The sequence below is a fragment of the Triplophysa rosa genome, linkage group LG14, assembly GCF_024868665.1.
Source record: "Triplophysa rosa linkage group LG14, Trosa_1v2, whole genome shotgun sequence".
Taxonomy (NCBI): Eukaryota; Metazoa; Chordata; class Actinopteri; order Cypriniformes; family Nemacheilidae; genus Triplophysa; species Triplophysa rosa.
This window is the reverse complement of record NC_079903.1, coordinates 2146609-2171233: the sequence shown is the minus strand read 5'-3', so window position 1 is coordinate 2171233 and position 24625 is coordinate 2146609. Positions and strand designations below refer to the sequence as shown.

The 24625-nt window shown below is 53.8% G+C and overlaps 1 protein-coding gene across 12 annotated transcripts in view; it reads right to left on the bottom strand.

The window, feature by feature from the left end:
- elna (elastin a) overlaps positions 1-24625 on the bottom strand; it is a 169320-nt gene that overhangs the window by 72770 nt on the left and 71925 nt on the right. For 7 of the 12 annotated variants that reach the window (XM_057350357.1, XM_057350344.1, XM_057350354.1 and 4 more), the window contains exons 11-13: positions 19710-19771; positions 19571-19604; positions 19336-19410 (exon numbers count right to left, since the gene is read on the bottom strand). In XM_057350357.1, the coding sequence (XP_057206340.1) occupies positions 19336-19410; positions 19571-19604; positions 19710-19771 (171 nt within the window). Of the gene's footprint in view, positions 1-19335; positions 19411-19570; positions 19605-19708; positions 19772-24625 lie in introns of all 12 variants that reach the window. The other 5 variants (XM_057350349.1, XM_057350346.1, XM_057350351.1 and 2 more) reach the window with 5 other exon arrangements.

Sequence of the window (24625 nt, the reverse complement as noted above, 5' to 3'; positions counted from 1 at the left end):
CATCAGACATCGTTTTATATATGAATTGTACGTTCAGAAGACCTATTTATTTCTCCATTTCTGTTTGCTGCTGCATCGTTTACTTTCTCAAACTACGGGCAAGGCCAAGGGTCAAACAGAAAATGCGCGCTGCGTTAATCGCACGTTAATAAAATTAGTGCCGTTAAAAGGAATTTGCGTTAACGTGTTATTAACGCGTTAATTTTGACAGCCCTATAATCAAAATAAGACTGAACACCTAAAATTGCAACAAATCATGGTCGACACCATAACCTACGTCTATTACAAACACTCAAGTCTCATTTAAGCTCAAGTGCTCATAATAAACCAAACTCTTTCAAAAGGTTTCTTCAATATAACGGATAAATAAAATAATGTTAAGTCAAATTAAAAAGTCAAAGCCTTTTTGAACTGGACATGCTGGTTTTGGCCTCATCATCAGCTGCTGTCATGTCCTCATTTCACATAAACCGCCAGCGATTGACATTGATAACCCTATCCTAACCCTAATTGATAATGCACTCTATTCACATAAAGAAGCCATGTTGACAAGTTTTAGTAAGTAAGAGCAAAACCCACAAGATATAGTACCTTCAATGCCCTGTAAATGGCAATATTAATTCTTCTGTATCAAAAATAAACTGCGCAAAAGAATGATGGTACCAGGGAAATGTAATGTGTAATTGCATTATCATTACAAATGTAGTGGAGTAAAGAGTACATATACTTGTTCAAAAATGTAGTCAAGTAGAGAGTAAAAGTTGCTAATATCTTTAATACTCAGTACAACTACAAAGTAGCCAAAAAGATACTTAAGTACAGTAACTAAGTACATTTACTCCAATACTTTACACCACTGAACCTCGGTTCCCTGATGGAGGAACGAGACGTTGTGTCGAACCGACAGATGGGGTTCGTCCTTGAGAACCAATCACTTCCGACTTCTTAGAAAAGGCCAATGAAAATTGGCGAATGAAATTTGCATGCCGGACTCCGCCCCCGGATATCCGGGTATAAAAGGGAGACGGCGTTCCTCATTCATTCACCTTAGTTCTGAGGAGCCTGAGACCTCTCACGACTGCTGCAGTGGACAGCACGTGTTGTGGCAAGAGGACACAACGTCTCGTTCCCTCCATCAGGGAACCGAGGTTACAAACGTAACCGAGACGTTCCCTTTCTGTCGGCTCTCCACGTTGTGTCGAACCGACAGATGGGGTTCCAATGGAAAACGCCATAACACTGTGCCCTGTCACAATCTCAACGAAGCGACGGTGACTGGCCTGGGCGTGTCAGCCGTGACGCTACCGCGAAATTGTAACCTACCAGTGGGTAGGTAGGGGGTCCCAGAGCTTTCTTGAAAGGTGGGAAGGCCCCTACCTTCGGCCTCACAGGCGGCGGCCTTGTTTCTCTAACAGCGAGAAGCCGCCCGGAACCGTAAGGCCACTGGGTAAGCGCTACTTCCTCAAGCGGGGGATGCGCTACAGAGACCACTTCCTACCACAGGGAGGAGACTAGTGGAGATACCAACATGGTCTCACCGATGGGGGAGAACTCATGGGAAGAAAGTGCGGACTGAAGGAGTTAACCGCGAGGTGGAGGTCCACCTAAGGAGGTCATGGGTTACCAAGGTGGGAACCAGCATGAGGATACATCAGACGGAACCGCCCTGCTGGGGGGTTGCAACGTCTGGTAGCACTAGGTCCGGTTAGAGCTATGTTGCGAATAACTCAGGTGATACCCGGCCTAAGGGGCAGGGCTGCTCTGCCCAGCCCGCCCACAGGAGGTGCTTGCTAGTGATGGATAGAGTGCCTGTTCTTCACCCAGTGGGGGAAGAAGGGAGGCTAGTAGTACGCTGACCCCCTAGGGTCAGATACTGTCATAGGCGTACACCCTACCGGTCGCCGGTCTTGCCTGATGCCCGCGAGACTCGCCGACCGGTTTTACGCGAAGGCGAGGTGTGTGTCTCGGGGGAGAGGTGGGAACTTTGGGCACGTAGCCGGGCCGGGGTCTCAGGATAGCGTGAGAATAACCGGGCCCGAATTCTCGGCAATCTGTGGACACGGAGAATGCTTGTAGGTCCGCTACCCTCTTGAGCGTCCTCCCGAGAGCTGTCTTCATCTTGAAGTGAGAAAGAGCGGCATCTCCGAGGGGCTCCAGGACCGCATCAAGATCGTAAGACGGTACGGAGCGTGGGCGAGGTGGTAGCCTTCCCGCGCCCCTTAGGAACCAAATTATCAGGTTGTGCTGTCCTAGAGCCTACCAGCAACTGAGTCATGATGAGCGGCAACAGCGGCTACATACACGTTCAGTGTGGAAGGGGAGAGATTATTCTCGAGTCTCTGGAAGGACCGCACGCACTTGATCAAGCAACTCCGCGGGTCTTCTCATCGAGAAGAGCACCAGAATGAGAAGAGGCACCACTAGGCGAATTGTCACCTAGTGGCCAGGGCCCTAGCCTGAGTGATGGTCCTAACCGCCGCAGGGGGTAGGCCACTCAGTATCTCCTCATCTCGTCCAGGGGCCAGACATGGAGGTTCCAGAGGTCTGGCCTGGGATGCCATAAAGTGCCCTTCCCCTGGGAAAGCAGGTCCTTCGTCAGGGGAATCAGCCGGGGGGAGCTGTCATCAAGCATTAGCTCCGAGAACCAAGTCCGGTTGGGCCAGTATGGCGCAACTAGTACACTTGCTGCTCCTCTTCCCTGACCTTGCACAGAGTCTGTGCAATAGGGCTCACTGGGGGGAAGGCGTACTTCCGCTTGTCCTACGGCTAGCTGTGCGCTAGAGCATCCGTGCCGAGGGGGGCCTCAGACGGGAGTACCCTAGCGGGCAATGGGTTGTGTCCAGGGAGGCGAACAGGTCTACCTGAGCCTGCCCGAACTGTACCCAATGAGCTGGACTGCGCGGGGTGGAGTCGCCACTCTCCGCGAGGCGTCAACTGACGAGAGAGCGTATCGGCTGTCTGGTTCAGGTCGCCTGGGATAGTGTGGCTCGCAGGGATCTGCTCACCTGCGGACTCCACAGGAGGAGGCGCCGGGCGAGTCGTGTTAGCTGCCATGAGCAAACGCCAACCTGGTGGTAAATATACGCTATGGGAGTTGTGCTGTCCACCGGACCAGCACGTGCATGGCCTGCACGAGAGGTTGTAGCCCCTTAAGTGCAAGTAGCACATCCAACAACTCTAGGCAGTTGATATGCTGCGCAGGCGGGGGCCCGTCCATCGCCCCGACACTGCGTGCCCGTTGCACACGGCACCACAACCCTGCAGGGAGGCATCTGTCATCACCACGACGCGCCTCATGACCTGCCCGAGAGGGACCCCCATCCGTAGAAAGGTCATTGAAGACCAGGGGTTAGGGTTCGTCGGCAGAGAGGCATAATCACCATCCGCCTGCTGCCTGTGCACCACGCTCTCCAGGGAACTCGACTCTGTAGCCAGTTTTGCAGCGGTCTCATGTGCATCAACCCGAGGGATATCACCCCAGATGCCGAAAAGCCTACGTGCTTTGGACGGGAGTCTAGGTCGAGCCCCTGGGGGTCATCAACGTATCCTCTAGCTGCCCCACCATCGAGGGAAGAAAGGGTGATGGAACTAGTTGACGTGTACGCGCCGAAGGGGAGCGTTCCAGGTCGTACTAGGTTCCTCATGCACTTCCGGGGAATACGGCACTGGGGGCGAGTGCGGCTTTGAGCCGCTCTCAAGCCCGATGTACCGTGTATCCAGCCGCGAGCGTTGGGAGAGGCAGTGCAGTGCACCGCAACCCAATGTCGGCAGCCCGGGAAAGCATGGCTGACATTTCGACGTCCGCTTCTTCCTGAGCTCAACCCCCCCAAGGGAGGGAGCTTCAAGCAATAGTCTGATGCCAGTAAGTCACCCTCCGATGCTGCAACAGACATCTCATCATCACGTACCGTGTCCGATACATGGTTGAGGAACAAGACGGTGGGACCGTCTCATGGGGAATGGTCAGACGAGTGAGACGAGGTGCGAACGATCCGTGAGCCAGTGGCTGACGGATTAGCGCTCACAGAAATCCTCATATCACCCTCGCTGCTCGCTGTAGCGGGCGGCAGGGCCGTATTCCTGCCGTCACGGAACGGGAAGCAGACGAGGTGGTGGCTGAGTCCCGTGGAAACACAGCCACCCGTGACGCAACGTCTGAATCGTCAACCGCCCGCAGTGCAGGCAGAACGTATCCACAACATCTGCCCCAGCGTACTGGAAGCAGACATCATGTCCGTCCCCCTCCTCGATGAGTGTGTTGCACCCACGAGAACGTCTTGGTTACGGATGTAACCTCGGTTCCTTGATGGAGGGACATCAAGACCGACAGAATGGGGTTTGTCTTGAGAACCTATCATCTTCTGAGTATTTAGAAAAGGCCTATGAAAATTGGCGAATGAAATTTGCATGCCGGGCTCCTCCCCGGATGTCCGGGTATGAGAGGGATGCCGGTGTGCTCATTCATTCACCTGTTGGTCTGAGGAGCCTAAAGCATCCTCCCCCGACCGCTGGGGTGGGCGGCCAGTGTTGTGGCATGAGGGACACAACGTCTCGTTCCCTCCATCAGGGAACCGAGGTTACATTCGTAACCAAGACGTTCCCTTTCTGTCGGTCTCTTGACATTGTGTCGAACCGACAGAATGGGGTTCCTATGGAAAACGCCACAGCACTGAGCCGTGTCACAATCTCTGCGGAGCGACGTTGACTGGCTTGGGCGAGTCAGACGAAGACACTAACGCGAAATTATGACCCTCCAGTGGAGAGGTAGGGGGACCCAGAGCTTTACACAAAGTTGGGAAGCCCCTATCACCGGCCGTCACAGGCGGAGGCCTAGTTCTCTAAATGGCGAGAAGCCGCCCGGCACCGTACGGGCCACTGGGTAAGCATTATTCCCCCCTGGGGGAAAAACGCTGCAGAGGCCACTACCTACCGCAGGGAGGAATTAGTGGAGACACCACATGGTCTCACCATCAGGGGAGAACTCATGGGAGGAAAGTGCGGACTGCAGGAGTTAACCGCAAGGTGGGAGTCCACCTGGGGAGGTCATGGGTTGCCAAGGTGGGAACCATTCATGAGGATACATCAGACGGAACAGCCCACGGAGGGGGGGTTACCACGTCTGGAGCACTAGGTCCGGTTAGAGCTATGTAGGAGATAACTCAACTGTTCCCCGGCCTAAGGGGGCAGGGCTGCTCTGCCCAGCCTGTCCCCTGGAAGGGTGCTTAGTGATGGATGGAATGCCTGTTCTTTACCTGAGGGGAAAGAAGTGAGGCGGGATCGCCACTGCTCCCCCCGGAGGGGGAAGGGCTTCCGCAGGCGTACGCCCTACCGGCTGCCGGTCCCACACCTTGCCAGGATGCGGGCTGACACCGGTTCCGCGAGTAGGTATTAGAACCTCACGGAGTTGTTAGGCATAGCCCAACCCGCAGCTCTGCAGATGTCTGCCAGAGAGGCGCCCTGAGCCAGTGCCCACGAGGGGTGTGCCTCACCCCCAACGGGCAGGGGCGAAAAGAGATCGGTATGCCCTAACGAGGGCATCCACGATCCAGTGCGCCAGCCTCTGTTTGGAGACAGCCCTCCTGCTGACCTCCGAAACAGACAAAGAGCTGCTCAGAGCTTCTGGGCTGGGGATGTGGCTGGGGTTGGGCCCAATGGTAGCCTCGATCCCCCAGAGGTCTTCCCATGACAGCCGCTTCGCCGCGGCTGCTGATGGGGCGATGGTCTCCTCTTCGCTGTCTCCTCCAGGGGGGGCCGCCTGAGTGGGGGGCGCCAGAGCTGGAGGGTGTCGAAGAGGACCAGGGCTGCTGGGAAGCAGACAGTGCACGGGTCTCGACGGCCGAGGCGGCCGAGTCGCGGCACGGAGGACTGCTTCTTTACTGCCGAGAACCCTCCCGGGAGGCCGCGTGCGGGTCTCGCGCCCCCCGATGGGTGGGGGCCGCAGCCGCTCGACATTAACACCAACCAGCCCCCCCTTGTGAGACGGGTGCATCGAGAAAGCGGACCTTCTCTGCGTTACTCATCTGCGCAAGGATCGGCCAGAGGAGTTTCTCATAGACCACAAGTGTGGACATCGTCTGACCCAGGGCCCGCGTGGTCACCTTGGTCGCCTGTAGAGCGAGGTCGGTGGCGGTGCGGAGTTCCTGCATAAGCGCTGGGTCGGTCTTACCCTCGTGGAGCTCTCTCAACGCCCTGGCCTGGCAGGAGCCATAGCGTGGAGAGAGGAGGCAGCTTGGTCCGCCGCAATGTAAGCTCTCGACACCAGAGATGCCGAGACCCCACATGCTTTGTAACGGAGTCTAGGTCGAGCCCCCCCCCAGGTGGCCGCCGCCTATGGGCACGAGTGCACCATGGCGGCATACTCCACCTGGGGGACATCGATGTATCCTCTAGCTGTCTCAACCTCGAGGGAAGAGAGGGTGATGGAACTTTGTTTGACGTGAAACGTGCCGGAAAGGGGCGTTCCAGGTCTTACTAAGTTCCTCATGCACTTCCGGTAAACACGGCACTGGGGGCGGGCGCGGCTTGGAGCCGCGCTCAAACCCGAAGCGCCATGTAGCCAGCCGCGAGCGCCGGGAGAGGCAGTGCGGGCACTGCAACCCAACACTCACGGCGGCCCGGGAAAGCATGGCTGACATTTCGACGTCCGCTTCTTCCTGGGCTCGACCCCCCTCGACTCGACACAACGTCGAGAGACCGACAGAAAGGGAACAGCGGTACATGCCACGCTGGAGAAATTTGCTCTTTTGGATAAAAAACTTGAACACTTCTGGAACCGCCAAGACGCCCAGGGGAAGTCGCTGCAGGAAGGGACAGTCCGCTGCACCACGTCGCATAGCCGGCAGTCTTGTAGTTGCTACTTGTAGCGAAGTCTGTTGATCATGAGTGAAGGTGTACAATACTGTAAACGGTCAATTTTTAAGACTGTAAACAGCTTTTGTATGACAAACCTACAGCTATGTATCCTAGAAGCACCCCATATTGGTATATTGCACACTTCAGGCTATTAAAATGCTTATTTTGCTTACAAATGCACTTTTCACAGAAATTCATCTCTGAACAACATTTTCAGCAAAATTCTGCTTTATTCTTGTACAAAAACCTCGGGGCTTCGAATGCTGGTTCTTCACACCCTCACGCACCACATATCCGAAGCCCGTACCCCTCTGTGTACGGCAAGTAATCGAAAAAAAATCACAAAAAATATTCCAGAAAAATAAACGGCCCACAACGTCCCCAAAACGTGCTATATAGTACATAACGAGGCCGTACCGACTTCAAACTTTGGGAACCAAACAAGGGGGCGGCGAGCAGCTACAGAATTTGAATCGGGGTCATTTGGAGTCCCCGGGGCCGTTCGGGGGTCTCTGTACAATAGGCACCTATGAAAATAATAGGATAGGTTGCAGGTTTCAGAGGCTCCCCTACCACCCGCGAAGGCCCCAGGAGCCCGAAACTTTATAGAAAGTTGCGTCAGATGGCACTCGACGAGGGCTAGGTCGGGATATTAAATTTAAACTTTTTTATTATTTTTCATACATCTCTCTCCCTCGCATTGATCTCTATGGGGACTTGTGCCTGCGAAGGCCTCATGAGGCAGTTGCTTTCCAGGTGGAAATCTGTCTCCGGAAGCGTCTACGGACGCGGAACTCGATATCCCGGCTTGGGAGACCCCCACGGTATACCGTACCGAGTATTAAGACCCTGCGACCTTTTGACCCCTGTATTCTAGAGCGTACATTCGCAACCTATATGTAGGCTGCTGGTGTCTTTTTGGGAAAACTGAGTGGCAACGAGGTCTGAGGGGCGCGGAACATTAGAACACGACCCAGGGGCCCGTGACGAGGCATATACATGAATTGCGGGTCGATCAGACCATTCTGTACCCCAACCCTAATTGTCCGTCAAGAGCTTATGAAAATGAATGGGATAAGTTAAGAGTGTCGGCGGCTCCCGTTCAGACCCCGGGTGCTCGAGGGACCCCAAACTTTAGATTCTAGTAGTCCGTAGGCCCTTGTTTAACATACCGTGAGGGTGGCTGTCTAGAACCGTTGGAAAAGATTCATAGTGCGGTTTGAAAAAGTCTCTCATGCAGGCTTCATCGTTTCGTAGCCAGAAAGACCCTCTTAAATGAGCAAACTGAACAAAATTGGGCCTCAATCTTTTTTCAAGAATAAGATACTTCGAGGTGACCAAGAACCACGGAACTCGATACCCCTACTTGGGAGACCCCCACGGTATACCGTGCCGAGTATTAAGACCCTGTGACCTTTTGACCCCTGTATTCCAGAGCATACATTCACAACCTATATGTAGGCTGCTGGTGTCTTTTTGGGCAAAGTGAGAGGTCAACGAGGTCCGAGGGGCACGGAACTCCAGAACACGACCCAGGGCCTGTGACGAGGCATATACGTGAATTGCAGGTCGATCAGACCTTTCTGTCCCATTTGTCCACCGTGAGCTCATGAAAATGAATGGGATAGGTTAAGAGTGTCGGCAGCAGCCGTTGGGCCTCAGTGGGATCGAGGGGCCCCAAACTTTATATTCTGGTAGTCTGTTGGCCCCTGTTTCACATACCGAGAGAGTGGCTTACTGGAACCTAGGGAACATTTTCTAGTGCTTTTTCTTGTGTGAAAAGTGTTTTGTACATTAGTAGCCTACCGACCGACTGTCAAATAAGTTACGACTGGGACTTCCTGTGAACCACCGGAAGTCCCAGTCGTAACTTATTTAACAGTAGCCATTTAGGCTAACGGTAGACAATGCTGTAAACGGTCAATTTTTCATACTGTAAACCCATTTTCTTGTGACAAACCTACAGATATGTATCCTAGAAGTGCCCCGTATTGGTACTTTGCACACTTCAGGCTGTCAAAATGCTCAAGTGTTACACAAATACAAATAAATAAATCTCTGACCAGCATTTTCAGCAATATTCTGCTTTATTTTTGTACAAAAACCTTGGGGCTTCGAATGCTAGTTCGTCACACCCTCTTGCATCACATATTCGAAGCCCATGCCCCTCGCTGTACGGCAAGTGCTCGAAAAAAAATCACAAAAAATATTCCAGAAAAATAAACGGCCCACAACATCCCCAAAACGTGCAATATATTACATAACGAGGCCGTACCGACTTCAAACTCTGGGAACCGAATGAGGGGGCCGCGAGGAGCTATAGAATTTGAATCTGGGTCACTTGAACCAGGAGTCCCACATAGACTCCATTGTAGGAGTCCCACATAGACTCCATTGTCCAGTGGGAGTCCCACATAGACTCCATTGTAAAGAAGGCCCAGCAGAGGTTATACTTCCTCCGTCAATTGAGGAAGTTCAACCTACCACAGGAGCTACTGACCCAGTTCTACTCAGTGGTCATCGAATCTGTTCTGTGCACTTCAATTACTGTTTGGTATGGCTCGGCCACCAAATCAGACCTACGAAGACTACAACGGACAGTTCGTAGTGCTGAGAAAATTATTGGTGCTCCTCTGCCCACACTTCAGGACCTGTACGATTCCAGAGTGAAAAACAGGGCAAGAAAAATCATCATTGACTCCACACACCCAGCACACAAACTCTTTGATCTGCTGCCCTCTGGCCGGCGCTTTAGAGCACCAAACACCAGGACTTCCAGACACAGAAGCAGCTTCTTCCCCCAGGCAATCTCCCTCCTAAACAGATAACTGCTCCTTAAGAGCAATATTCCACTTCCACTACTCCTATAGTGTGCACTACTGTGCCTTATTATATCTACATCTTATGTATACATGTATATAACACTACCTCTACTTACTAAATTATCCATTTGCACAAGTGTACATACAATCTGTTAATATGTTTATTCTACTATATACTACCCGGTACAATGTCTCTTATATGTTATTATCCCCCATTTTCTGTAAAATAGTCTTTATTTTATATATGCACAATTTAGAATCTTTTAGACTGTAAATCGTATTATATTGTATTGTCATTGTGTTAAATGTCTGTACTAGAAGCTTCCAACACCAAAGAAAATTCCTTGTGTGTGCAAGCACACTTGGCAATAAAGCTCTTCTGATTCTGATTCTGATTCTGATTCTGATTCTGATTCTGATTCTGATTCTGATTCTGAAAACTCCCTGGCCGTTCCGGGGTCATCGTACGATAGCCACCTATGAGAGAAATAGGATATGTTGCAGGTGTCAGAGGCTCCCGTATGGGCCGCGGAGGCCCCAGGAGCCCGAAAAAATACAGAAAGTTGCGTCACGTGACTCTCGACGTCATACCGATAGGGCTTGGTCGGGAAGTGAACTTAAATATTTTTTCTTATTTTACATACATCTCCCTGCCTCTAGTGGTTCTCTATGGGCCCGCAAACCCCCTCGCGCATTGGCTCGGGTATCCGACATCTTTCTGACAGAAACCTCCCCTAAGCACGAACGAGCAAGGTCACGAAGGACGCCCGGCTCCTCTAGGGGGCGGTGTGAGGGAGAGAAAAAAGAAAGAAGGGCGGCGAGCAAGACGTTTTGGCTTCTTTTGGATGTCGCACCACGCATAGGCAGCAAGGGGCAGCAAACTACCAACTCTAGGCACTCTGCGGACGCAAGGGTGGCAAGCAAGACGTTTTGGCATCTTTTGGGTGTCGCGCCACGAATAGGCAGCAAGGGGCAGCAAACTAGCAAGTCTAGGCGCGCTGCGGACGTGAGGAAGACTATGGCAGAGTTAGGCGGTCAGGGGGAAGCGAAAGGCTCCTCGTGGATGCGGTGATGAAGATTAGGTGGTGAGGGGATGAAGAACCTTCTGGAGAACATCTGTGACCTTAAATGGATGTCATTTACACAGTAGAGTGCCTCTTATACACTCTATTATTGGTTTAAGCCATATAACTCATTGCCAAGGTTAAATAATGACACTTAATAGGCATTGTCCATTATTTACCTATAAGGATCCCATTAAATAAGTTACGAATGTACATGCCACACGTAACACTTTTGGCGCAGCACCCAAAGGTAGCTAATGTACACACCATTTTTAAGCGTCTGGAGCACAACTGTGAGCCTTAATGCACGTCATTGTGGAGGGCTGTGACTCTCATACACTCTACTGTTGGATTAAGCTACATAACTCCTTACTTAGGCTTATAATGACCCTTAATAGGCTTTGTCCATTATTTACCTATGAGGGTCCCATTAAATAAGTTTCATATGTACATGCCACACGTAACACTTTTGGCACGGCTCCCATAGGTAGCTAATGGACACTCCATTTTTAAGCTTCTGGAGCACAACTGTGAGTCTTAATGCACGTCATTGTGAAGGGCTGTTCCTCTTATACACTCTACTGACGGTTTAAGCTGGATAAATAATTGCCAAAGCAAACGAGACCACTGACAGGGGTCTTACTCTGTCTACCTAATTTTGGGCCCTTCGAGTGAATCGCATATGTGAGAAAACATTGTGTCGATGCACACCAGCGCTTTTATGTGCACGTTTGACTCGAAAGTCAAAGAAAAGGGCTTTGGGCTGTTTAAGCGTGTGTCACACAGCCGCTGGGCTCAAATGAGCAGTCAGCTCCGAGACGGGGTCCCCCGGGGCGCGTCCGGGACTTCGGGGGTGTCAGGCAGGCCTCCCTCAAGTTTAGGCTGCAAGGGGGATGCGTAGGCGTTCTGTGGATGGAGGCGTGGCCAGCGGGAAGCCCCGCCCAAAATAGGTTACAAGGGGCACGCATAGGCTTCTTGTGTACGTCGGGGTCCGGAGGCGCCCATAGGCTGCAAGGGGGATGTTCAGGCGCTCTTCGGGAGGCCCGGTCGCAACCTGATCGGCACGCGTGGCTTAGGTTGGGACCGTACGTCGAGTCGCCCCCTCGTGGTTCTGCCCAAGAGAGCGCCTAACTCCCCCGGGTGTCGCCGACTCCCCATGACGCTTCCGTTCGATCGCGGGCGCTCTCCTCTTCGTTTCGGCACCGCCGGGCGACATGGGAAAAATTTGGGGGCGTCGGCGCGCAGCGTCCATTACTAGCCGTCCAGCGCGTGTCAACTAAGTTACACGTTACGTTTGATGGCCTTAGGCATGCACGCCGTCTCCCTTTTATACCCGGATATCCGGGGGCGGAGTCCGGCATGCAAATTTCATTCGCCAATTTTCATTGGCCTTTTCTAAATACTCAGAAGGTGATAGGTTCTCAAGACAAACCCCATTCTGTCGGTTCGACACAACGTCTCATTCCCTCCATCAGGGAACCGAGGTTACATCCATAACCAAGACGTTCTCGTGGGTGCAACACACTCATCGAGAAGGGGGACGTACATGATGTCTGCTTCCAGTACGCTGGGGCAGATGTTGTGGATACGTTGTGCCTGCACTGCGGGCGGTTGACGATTCAGACGTTGCGTCACGGGTGGCTGTGTTCCCACGGGACTCAGCCACCACCTTGTCTGCTTCCCGTTCTGTGACGGCAGGAATACGGCCCTGCCACCCGCTACAGCGAGCAGCGAGGGTGATATGAGGATTACTGTGAGCGCTAATCCGTCAGACACTGGCTCACGGACCGTTCGCACCTCGGAAAGGGAAAAGCACATATTCTGCACGACCATATTCTACATCCCTAATCCTACCCAATACCTAAACCTAACAACTATCATACTAACTATTAATAAGCACCAAATTTATATGGTTTTACGAGTTTATTGATGCAAAAGTCCTAGTTGCTGATTTCTTAATAGCGAGAATTGGACCTTAAAATAAATTGTGACCTTAAATACTGCACAGTTACCGTTTATTTTACAGTATACTTCAATTTGCTGCAGTTTACTATGGTAAATATTAAAGTATACTATACACTCACCGGCCACTTTATTAGGTTCACCTTGCTTGTACGAGTTGGAACCTGTTTTGCCCTGAGAACGACTTCAAATGTTCATGGTATAGATTTAGGTGTTGAAAACATTCCTCAGAGATGGCGATAGATACTGACATGATAGGTATTTTGTATTACTTGGTTGTAATGAGTGGATATGTGAGTTACTGTTGCCTTTCTATAATCTCGAGTCAGTCTGCCCATTCTCCTCTGACATCAACAAGGCATTTTCCGTGCAAATCTGATGCAAGAACCTAATATTTGACCGTATCCCCACTCACGTCCATATTAATAAATGGCAAGTTTTGCGTGGAAATGACCAAACACAGTTTTCTGTCATATGCTTGTTTCGTAAATGAGGCCAATTTGATCCACTTTTATCTTAACAAATGTGATTTTGGGAAAAGTTGTTTACTATATGCGTCCTTATAGAAATCAGTCAATTTCTTCTAAATTAAGTTTTCTAGCACACAGATAAGAGAGATGTGAGTAAAAATGAAGTGAGTGAAATTATGATCTCATTTCAAAGCTCCAAATGGAAAATGTTTATGAAAATATGCTTAGACTGTGACTATGAAATCTGTCAATACATTTTCACCAGAAAGAAGGGCAAATTATCAGTTTTCGAAACAAATAATCGAGCAACTGCTGAATGTCTACGTAAGCAAAAAACAACAACACATTTCTATGTACTACTGCAAAAACAGATGTTTAACACAGAATCTAAACAATGGTACATCTGGGCCAAAGGATGAAAGCGTCACGCTTTGGGGGGAGAACCCAGATGCAGGCAGCAGTTAAGGGTATTCTATATAAAAAAAATATTTATTAAAAAGGGTAAAGCAAAAACCCACGATGGGGGAACAACCATTATAACAAAAGAATTCTTTTCAAAAAGGTAAACACAAACTTCCCGCTAGGGGGCAAAACAAGAATAAAACAATAAACAAACAAAACTCACACTTAAGGGACAAGGCAGGACCAAGCGATACTAGACAGGGCCTCACACGAACAAGGTACAAAGAACAATGAACCGACACGGGACAGAAAGAACAAAGGCTCTAAATAGGGTAACACTAACGAGGGATTATTACACAGGGAGGGTGACGGGTAGGTGACAGGGATCAAACACTAAGGGGAAGCTAACAAGGGAAAGAGAGGGCGGGACTTAGAGATGAAACACCAGATAGAACGCATATTATGTCGTGGGGACAATAATATGTTTCTCTCCACACAGAACAAGAGGCTCTGCCATGGTTCTGCCACAAGACCAAGAAAAGACATGACAAGGAGAGGCAGAACCATGACAAAAAGACATTTTTAATCACTTCTAGCAAATCAGGCATATGTAAAATGGAAAACGTCTTGGTTGCCTGATGCCAACAAGACTTGAGCTGGTACTGGTTTTACGCGGAGGCTGTAGGACCTCGCGAAGGTGATGAGTGTAGCCCAACCCGCAGCTCTGCAGATGTCTGCCAGAGAGGCGCCTCGAGCCAGTGCCCATGAGGAGGCTATACTCCGTGTGGAGAGAGCTCTCACCCAGTGGGCGCGGGCGATCTTGGGACAGGTACGCCGTAGTGACGGAGTCCATGATCTAATGCGCCAATCTCTGTTTGAGACAGCACTCCCTGCTGATCTCCAAACAGACAAAGAGCTGCTCAGAGCTCCTGCGGCTCTGCGTGCGGTCCAAGCAGAGGCGCAATGCGCGTACTGGACGCAACATGGGGTTGGGTCTTCCTCCCCTGTGGGGAGCGCCTGTAAGTTCACAACCTGGTGTCTAAAGGGAGTGGTGGGAACTTTTTTGGCACGTAGCCGGGCCGGGGTCTCAGGATAGCGTGAGAATCACCGGGCCTGAGTTCTAGGCAATCTGTGGACACGGAGAATGCTTGTAGGTCTGCTACCCTCTTGAGCGCCATCCGGAGAGCCGTCTTCATCGTGAGGTGAGAAAGAGCGGCATCTTCGAGGGGCTCCAGGACCGCATCAAGGCCGCAAGAAGGTACGGAGCGCGGGTGAGGCGGTAGCCTTCCCGCGCCCCTTAGGAACCAAATGATCAGGTTGTGCTGTCCTAGAGACTTACCAGCAACTGGGTCATGATGAGCGGCAATAGCGGCTACATACACGTTCAGTGTGGAAGGGGAGAGATTACTCTCGAGTCTCTGGAAGGACAGCACGTTCCCGATCGAGCAACTCCACGGGTCTTCTCTTCAGGAAGAGCACCAGGATGAGAAGAGGCACCACTTATAGGCGTATAGTCGCCTAGTGGCCAGGGCCCTAGCCTGAGTTGTGGTCTTAACCGCCGCAAGGGGTAAGCCACTCAGGATCTCCTCGTCCGTCCAGGGGCCAGACATGGAGGTTCCAGAGGTCTGGCCTGGGATGCCATAACGTGCCCTTCCCCTGGGAAAGCAGGTCCTTCGTCAGGAGAATTGGCCAGGGGGCAGGTGTCGTCAAGACCATTAGCTCCGAGAACCAAGTCCGGTTGGGACAGTATAGCACAACTAGTACACTTGATGCTCCTCTTCCCTGACCTTGCACAGAGTCTGTGCAATGAGGCTCACTGGGGGGAAGGCGTACTTCCGCTTGTCCCACATCCAGCTGTGTGCTAGAGCATCCGTGCCAAGGGGGGCCTCGGACGGGAGTTCCCTAGCGGACAATGGGTGGTGTCCAGGGAGGCGAACAGGTCTACCTGAGCCTGCCCGAACTGTACACAATGAGCTGGACTGCGCGGGGGTGGAGTCGCCACTCTCCGCGAAGCGTCAACTGACGAGAGAGCGTATCGGCTGTCTGGTTCAGGTCGCCTGGGATATGAGTGGCTCGCAGGGATCTGCTCACCTGCGGACTCCACAGGAGGAGGCGTCGGGCGAGTCGTGTTAGCTGCCGTGAGCGAACGTCACCCTAGCGGTTGATATACGCTATTGCAGTTGTGCTGTCTGACCGGACCAGCACGTGCTTGTCCTGCACGAGAGGTTGTAGCCCCTTCAGTGCAAGTAACACATCCAACAACTCTAGGCAGTTGATATGCCTGCGCAGGCGGGGGCCCGTCCATCGCTCGACACTGCGTGCCCGTTGCACACGACACCCCAACCCTGCAGGGAGGCGTCTGTCGTCACCACGACGTGCCTCATGACCTGCCCGAGAGGGGATCCCAATCCGTAGAAAGGTCATTGAAGACCAAGGGGTTAGGGTGCGTCGGCAGAGAGGCATAATCACCATCCACCTGCTGCCGGTGTGCCACGCTCTCCAGGAAACTCGACTCTGTAGCCAGTGTTGGAGCGGTCTCATGTGCATCAACCCGAGGGGTATCACCACTGCCGAGGATGCCATGTGCCCAGGAGCCTCTGAATTTGTTTCAGGGGGACCGCTGACTGCTTGAAATATTCCAGGCAGTTCAACACTGACTGAGCGCTTTCTGTAGTCAGTCACACTGTAATGGAGACAGAGTTGAGTTCCATACCAAGAAAGAGGATGCTCTGCACAGGGGAGAGCTTGCTCTTTTCTCGGTTGACCTGTGGTCCCAATCGATCTAGGTGCCGAAGCGCTAGGTCCTTGTGTGTACATAACAGATCTCGCGAGTGTGTCAAATGAGCCAGTCGTCGAGATAGTTTAGTACCCGCACACCTCTCTCCCTGAGGGGAGTGAGGGCGGCTTCCACGATCTTCGTGAAGACTCGTGGGGACAGGGACAGACCGAGAGCGAGGACTCTGTACTAATATGCCTGACCCTCGAAAGCAAACTGTAGGAACGGGCGATGACGAGGGAGAATCGAGACATAAAAGTAAACGTCCTTCAGGTCGATTGCCATGAACCAATCTTGACATCTGGTAGATGCCAGGATGCACTTCTGCGTGAGCATCCTGAACGGCAGCTTGAGTAGGTGCCTGTTCAGGGTACGCAGATCTAGCAACCCCCCCTTTTTGGGGACGATGAAGTACGGTCTGTAAAGTTCGTTGAACATCTCGGCTAGAGGGTCGAGCACAATTGCTTCCTCTCCAGAGGGGCGGCGACCTCGGCCCGAAGCACGGGAGCATCCTTGCCTCTGACTGAGGTTTGAGAGGATGGCTCGAAACTTGGGCGGGCATCTGGGGAGTTGGACCGCGTAGCCGAGACGGATCGTATCCCGTAGTCACCGTGATGGTTTGGGAAGCCTTGTCAGGCTCCCAGGGACCGATCCAGGGAGGCTAGGGGTACGTTCTGCTTCATCGACCTCCCGGGGGGTGGTTCGATGGCCGGCAGTGCGGATCCCTCGCCATGGGGGGCCCCCGGAGAGGAGATCGGCTCTGCTGTTTTACCTGCCTGGCGATGATGTAGCACAACGCACCACCGATTGAGGGTGCTTAGGCTGATGATTATCCTCGACATTGGGTCTCGCCTCAAAGTTGAGTTGCCAAACACCATCGTGTAGAGGGTGAGAGCGGTGGGATAATACCCAGACAATGAAGTAGCACAATGCACCGTCGATTGAGAGTGCTTAGGCTGCTGATTATCCTTGACATTGGGTCTCGCCATGATGCAACGTCAAGTTGCCGAACACCGTCATGTAGAGGGTGAGAGCGGCTGTGATAGACACCCAGAGAGAGATAAAATTCTTAGAAGTGGGCTGTTGGGACGGGGTAGGAACCGCCCCGATGGAATGGCTGGGGTCGGGCCCGAAGGTATTCTCGATCTCCCTGGGGTCTTCCCTTGAGGACCGCTTCGGCTTCTGCCATGGCTGCTGATGGGGTGGTGGTCTCCTCTTCGATGTCTTCTTCCGGGGGGCCCCCTGTGTGGGGGGCGCCGAAACCGGAAGGTGTTGAAGAGGACCAGGGCTGCTGGCAAGCAGACGGTGCACGGGTTCTCGACGGCCAGAGGGCGGCCGATTTGCGGCGGGGGACGATATCTTGATATCCTCTGTCTGTTTCTTTATTGTCAAGAACTGCGGCTCGACAGTATCACCAAACAGCCCCCCCTTGCGAGATGGGTGCGTCGAGAAAGCGGACTTTCTCAGTGTTACTCATCTGTGCAAGGTTCAGCCAGAGGTGTCTCTCCTGGACCACAAGTGTGGACATCGCCCGACCCAGGGCCCAAACGGTCACCTTGGTTGCCCATAGAGCGAGGTCGGTGACGGCGCTGAGTTCCTGCATAAGCGCTGGGTCGGTCTTGCCCTCGTGGAGCTCTCTCAACGCCTTGGCCTGATGGACCTGCAGGATGGCCATAGCGTGGAGAGAGTGGACAGCTTGGCCCACAGCAGAGTAAGCTCCCGACACCTAAGATGCCGAAAAACCTACATGCTTTGGACGGGAGTCTATGTCAAGCCCTTGGGGGACACCGACATATCCTCTAGCTGCCCCACCATCAAGGGAAGAAAGGGTGATGGAACTAGTTGACGTGCATGCGCCGAAAGGAGACGTTCCAGGTCGTACTAAGATGCACTTCCAGGAAAACACGGCACTGGGGGCGAGTGCGGCTTGGAGCCGCTCTCAAACCTGAGGTACCATGTATCGTATCCAGGTATCTATGTATCGAGCGTTGGGAGAGGCAGTGCGGTGCAGTGCACCCCAATGCCGGCGGCCCGGGAAAGCATGGCTGACATTTTGACGTCCGCTTCTTAATGGGCTCGTCCCCCTGAGGGAGGGAGCTCCGAGGAATTGTCAAAACTTTGCCCGATGCCAGTAAGTCACCCTCCGATGCTGCAACGGACATCTCATCATCATGCACTGTTTCCGAATACGTGGTTGAGGAACAAGGCGGTTGAACCGTCTCATGGGGAACGGTCAGACGAGTGAGACGAGGTGCCAACGGTTCGCGAGACAGTGGCTGACGGATTAGCGCTCACAGTAATCCTCATATCACCCTCGCTGCTCACCGTAGCGGGCGTAGTCCTGCCGTCATGGAACGGGAAGCAGACGAGGTGGTGGCTGAGTCTCGTGGGAACACAGCCACCCATGACGCAACGTCTGAATTGTCAACCGCCTGCAGTGAGGGCAGGACGTATCCACAAGGGCTGTCCCAGCGTACGGGAAGCAGACCTCGTGTCTGTTCCCCTCCTCGATGAGTGTGTTGCACCCACGAGAACAGCGGGACATGCCATGCTGGAGAAATTTGCTCTTTTAGAGAAAAAACTCGAACAGTTCTGGAACCACCGAGATGCCCAGGGAAGTCGCCGCAGGAAGGGACAGTCCGCTGCACCACGTCGTAGAACCGGCAGTCTTTTTGTAGCGTAGTCTTTTGATCATGAGCGAAGGCTCCGAAGAACAAAAGGTGAATGAATGAGGCACGTCTTCTCCCTTTTATACCCGGATATCCGGGGACGGAGTCCGGCATGCAAATTTCATTCGCCAATTTCATTGGCCTTTTCTAAGTCGGAAGCGATTGGTTCTCAGGGACGAACCCACATGTCGGCTCGACACAACGTCGAGAGACCGACAGAAAGGGAACCACATTCTCCATCACTGGCCAAAGGATTCATTTAATTAGGAGATATGATGTGGACAAACTCATACACAAAAAAAGAATGACATATTTCACCTGGGGCTTTGGGAGATTTGAGAGGGTATCCATGAAATAATCCTTGCTGCAGCGGTCCCCCATATCCACGGCCTCCTGCAGCCATAACAATGCTGTTAATTGTTTTATGACAGATTCATGAGAAAGTTGATCTTTTACCCTGCCCATATCTTAATAATGTATTTTGTATGATTAATTCTGTAAAAAAAAAAGTTCATATATATTCATATGCGATGGACAACAAATGAGTACTAACCAGTACCTGGTACCAGACCCAGCCCTCCACCAGCAGGTATGGAAAAGATTCAGACAATTACTTGTATAGTTAGGCGTTGTGTGATTCAATTTCAGAATGATCAGATTGTGATGACTGATGTTATTGCTGAGGATTTACCTGATTTTGGTTTGAGTCCAGTTCCTGTGGCTACACCAGGAAGAACTCCCCGCCCATTAAATCCTGCAAACATGCCAATGGGGTTCAAGAACCAAAAAGTACACGTGCAATTTTTACTTTGTATTTAATCCAAATTACTGATTGGCAGGTCTGCACACAATCAGTGCCCACGCAATTCCACAGAAAGCTCCACAGATATCCATCTGTGCAGAATTCTACATTTCCCTTTCTGTCGGTCTCTCGGCGTTGTGTCGAACCGACAGAATGGGGTTTGTCTTGAGAACCTATCATCTTCTGAGTATTTAGAAAAGGCCAATGAAAATTGGCGAATGAAATTTGCATGCCGGGCTCCTCCCAGAGGGAAGCAGGTGTGCTCATTCATTCACCTTTTGTTCTTCAGAGCCTACGCATCTGGTGAGCTTCTCTACGATCTGGATGATCTTTCTTTCTGCTGGAATCTACGACGTGGACAGCGGACGGTCCCTTCCTACAGTGACTCTCCCCTGGGCGTCTCGGCAGTTCCGGAGGTGTTCGAGCAAATTTCCTTTTCTAAAAGAGCAAATTTCTCCAGCGTGGCTTGTCCCGCTGTTCTCATGGGTGCAACACACTCATCGAGGAGGGGGACGGACACAATGCCTGCTTCCAGTACGCTGGGGCAGACGTTGTGGATACGTCCTGCCCGCACTGCGGGTGGTGACGATTCAGACGTTGCGTCACAGGTGGCTGTGTTCCCACGGGACTCAGCCACCACCTCATTTGCTCCCCGTTCCGTGGCGGCAGGACTACGGCCCTGCCGTCCGCTATGGCAAGCAGCGAAGGTGATATGAGGATTACTGTGAGCGATAATCCGCCAGCCACTGGCTCACGGACCGTTCACACCTCGTCTCGCTCGTCTGACCGTTCCCCAGGAGATGGTCCGCCGTCTTATTCCTCAATCACGTATTCGGACACGATGCGTGATAATGAGAGGTCTCATGCAGCATCGGGGGGTGACGTACTGCCATCCGACTCCGACGATTCTTCGGGCTCCCTCCCTCGGGGGGTCGAGCCCAGGAAAAAGCGGATGTCGAGATGTCGGCCATGCTTTCCCGGGCCGCCGTGAGTGTTGGGTTGCAGTGCCCGCACTGCCTCTCCCGGCGTTCGCGGCTGGCTACATGGCGCCTCGGGTTTGAGCGCGGCTCCAAGCCGCGCCCGCCCCCAGTGCCGTGTTTACCGGAAGTGCATGAGGAACTTTGCAAGACCTGGAACGCCCCTTCCGGCACGTTTCACGTCAAACAAAGTTCTGTCACCCTCTCTTCCCTCGAGGTTGAGACAGCTGGAGGATGCGTCGGTGTCCCCAGGTGGAGTTGCCGCCGCGGTGCACTCGTGCCCGTAGGTGGCGGCCACCTGGGGGGGCTCGACCTAGACTCCCGTCCAAAGCATGTGGTGTCTCGGCATCTCTGGTGTCGAGAGCTTACATTGCGGCGGACCAGGCTGCCTCCTCTCTCCACGCTATGGCTCCTGCCAGGCCAGGGCGTTGAGAGAGCTCCACGAGGGTAAGACCGACCCAGCGCTTATGCAGGAACTCCGCGCCGTCACCGACCTCGCTCTACGGGCGACCAAGGTGACCACGGGGGCCCTGGGTCGGACGATGTCCACACTTGTGGTCCATGAGGAACTCCTCTGGCCGATACTTGCGCAGATGAGTAACGCTGAGAAGGTCCGCTTTCTCGACGTACCCGTCTCGCAAGGGGGGGCTGGTTGGTGTTACTGTGGAGGGTTCTCGACAGTAAAAAGCAGTCCTCCGTGCCGCAACTCGGCCGCCTCGGCCGTCGAGTCCCGTGCACTGTCTGCTTCCCAGCAGCCCTGGTCCTCTTCAACGCCCTCCAGTGACCTGGAGGAGACAGCGAAGAGGAGACCATCGCCCCATCAGCAGCCGCGGGCAGCGGCTGTCATGGGATCACCTCAGGGGGATCGAGGCTACCATTGGGCCCGACCCCAGCCACAGCGCTGGTAGGTCGGATAGGGACGGTTCCTGCCCCGTCCCTCCATCTGCTGGCCCCCTCTGGGGGGCTGGCGCCCACTTACTCTCAAAAAGGAGAGTTTCCTCTCTCTCTGGGTTACCTCAGCCGCTCTCACCCTCTGCACGACGGTGAACGGCAAACTCGACGTTGCGTCATGGCAAAGCGCAATGTCGAGTATAAACACCAGCCCTCAGCACTCTCAGTCAGACAGTGCGTTGAGCTGCGCAGTCGCCAGGCAGGAAATATGGCAGAGCCGATCTCCTCCCCGGGGGGCCTCCCCCGGCAAGGAATCCGTACTGCTAGCCATCGAACCACCCTCCGCGGGGGCGATGAAGCAGATCAACCTCTAGTCCCCTGTCACAGTTCTGGGAGCCCCCAGACTGTCAGGCGGGCTGAGGAAGACGATCCGTCTCGGCTACGCGATTCAGTCGCTACACGTCCGCCCAAGTTCCGGGACGTCCTTTTACCTCAGGCAGAGGCAGGGATGCCCCCGTACTTCGGGCGGAGGTCGCCTCCCTTCTGGTGAAGGGAGCGATCGAGCCCGTCCCACCGGCCGAGGTGTTCAGCGGGTTTTACAGCCCGTACTTCATTGTCCCTAAGAAAGGCGGAGGGTTGCGCCCTATCTTGGGTCTGTGTGTTCTGAACAGGCACCTACACTAGCTGCCTTTCAGGATGGTCACGCAGAAGCGCATCCTGGCGTCCGTCAGGCGTCAGGACTGGTTCATGGCAATCGACCTGAAGGACGCGTACTTTCATGTCTCGATCCTCCCTCGACATCGGCCGTTCCGACGGTTCGCGTTCGAGGGACGGGCATATCAGTACAGGGTCCTCCCCTTCGGTCTGTCCCTGTCTCCACGAGTCTTTACGAAGGTCGTGGAAGCCGCCCTCCTTCCCCGTTGGGAAGGAGGTGTACGGGTACTAACTATCTCGACGACTGGCTCAAGTTTGGGCACACTCTCGAGATCTGTGGTGTACACACAGGGACCTGGTGCTCCGGCACCTAGATCGGTGGGGCCACAGGTCAACTGAGATAAGAGCAAGCTCTCCCCGGTGCAGAGCATCCTCTTTCTCGGTATGGAACTCGACTCTGTCCTCACGAGCGGCCCCGCTCACCCCCAGGGGGGGGCGCGAGGACTAGCGCGCCCGGTCAGTGTTGAACTGCCTGAGATCAGACAGTCAGCGGTCCCCCTGTAACAGGAGGCTCCTGGGATTCATGGCATCCTCGGCGGGGGTGGCCCCCCCTCGGGTCGATGCATATACGACCGCTCCAACACTGGCGGCAGAGTCAAGTTCCTTGGAGAGCGTGGCACACCGGCAGCAGGCGTTGGTCACACGCTTTTCTGCCGACACACCCTAAGGGGTGCCGTGTGCAACGGGCAAGCAGTGTCGGGGCGGTGGACGGGCCCCCGCCTGCGTTGGCATTCAACTGCCTAGAGTTGTGGGTTGTGCTACTTGCATTGAGGGACTTCCTCTCGTGCAGGGAAGCACGTGCTGGTCCGGTCGGACAGCACAGCTGCTGTGGCGTATTCTTCACTCACAGCAGCTAACATGACTCGCCCGACGCCTCCTCCTCTGGAGTCAGCAGGTGATCAGCTCCCTGCGAGCCACACACATCCCAGGCGTCCTGAACCAGACAGCCGATGTGCTCTCTCGTCAGTTGACGCCTTGCGGAGAGTGGCGACTCCCTCCCCGCGCAGCCGGCTCATTTGGGGGCAGTTTGGCCAGGCACAGGTGGTCCTGTTGCCTCCCCGAACTCCTCCCATTGTCCGCTTGGGTACTCCCTGTCCGAGGTACCCTCGGCACGGATGCCCTTGCGCACAGCTGGCCGCGGGACAAGCGGAAGTACGCTTCCCCCCAGTGAGCCTCATTGCACAGGGCCTGTGCAAGGCCAGGGAAGAGGAGCATCAAGTGGTACTAGTTACGCCCCTTCGGCCTAACCAGGACTTGGTTCTCGGAGCTGAGGCTCTGACAACAACTCCCCCCTGGCCGCTCCCCCTGGCGGACAGCTTCCCCAGGGGAAGGGGCACGTTACGGCATCCCAGGCAAAACCTGGTCTCCATGTCTGGACGGGACGAGGAGATCCTGAGTGACCCACCCCCGGTCCGGTTGGGACGTCACTCAGGCTAGGGCTTCGGCCACTGGGCGGCTATACGCCCATAGGTGGCGCCTCTTCTCGTCCTGGTGCTCTTCTCGGCGAGAAGACCCGCGGAGTTGCTCGGTCGGGTACGAGCTGTCCCGTCCTCAAGAGAGACGGGGGAGTAACCTCTCCCCCTCCACACTGGGAATGTATGTAGCCGCTACGGCCGCTCATCATGACCCAAGTGCTGGGTAGCCTCTGGGACAGCACGACCTGGTCATTAGGTTCCTAAGGGGCGCGAGAGGGTGACCACCTTATCCGCGCTCCGTACCCTCTTGCGACCTAGGTGGCGGGCCTCAAGAGGCCCCGCCCCCTTCGAGCCTCTCGGGGTTGCCGCTCTTTCTCAGTCTTGATAAAGACGGCTTTCCGCATGGCGCTCACCTCCAAGAGGGTAGGGGATCTACAAGCACCCTCCGTGTCCACAGATTGCCTAGAACTCGGGGCCGGGATTCTCACGTTATCTTGAGACCCCGCCCCGGCTACGTGCCCAAGGTTCCCACCACTCTCCCGAGAGACCAGGTGGTGAACCTGCAGGCGCTCCCCACCGGGGAGGAAGACCCAACCTATCCGTGTTGTGTCCAGTACGCGCACGGCGCCTCTACTTGGACCGCACGCAGAGCCCAGAAGCTCTGAGCAGCTCTTTGTCTGTTTCGGAGGTCAGCGGGAGGGCTGTCTCCAAACAGAGGCTGGCGCACTGGATCGTGGATGCCCTCGTTAGGGCATACCGATCTCAATTCGCCCCTGCCCGTTGGGAGTGAGGCACACCCCTCATGGGCA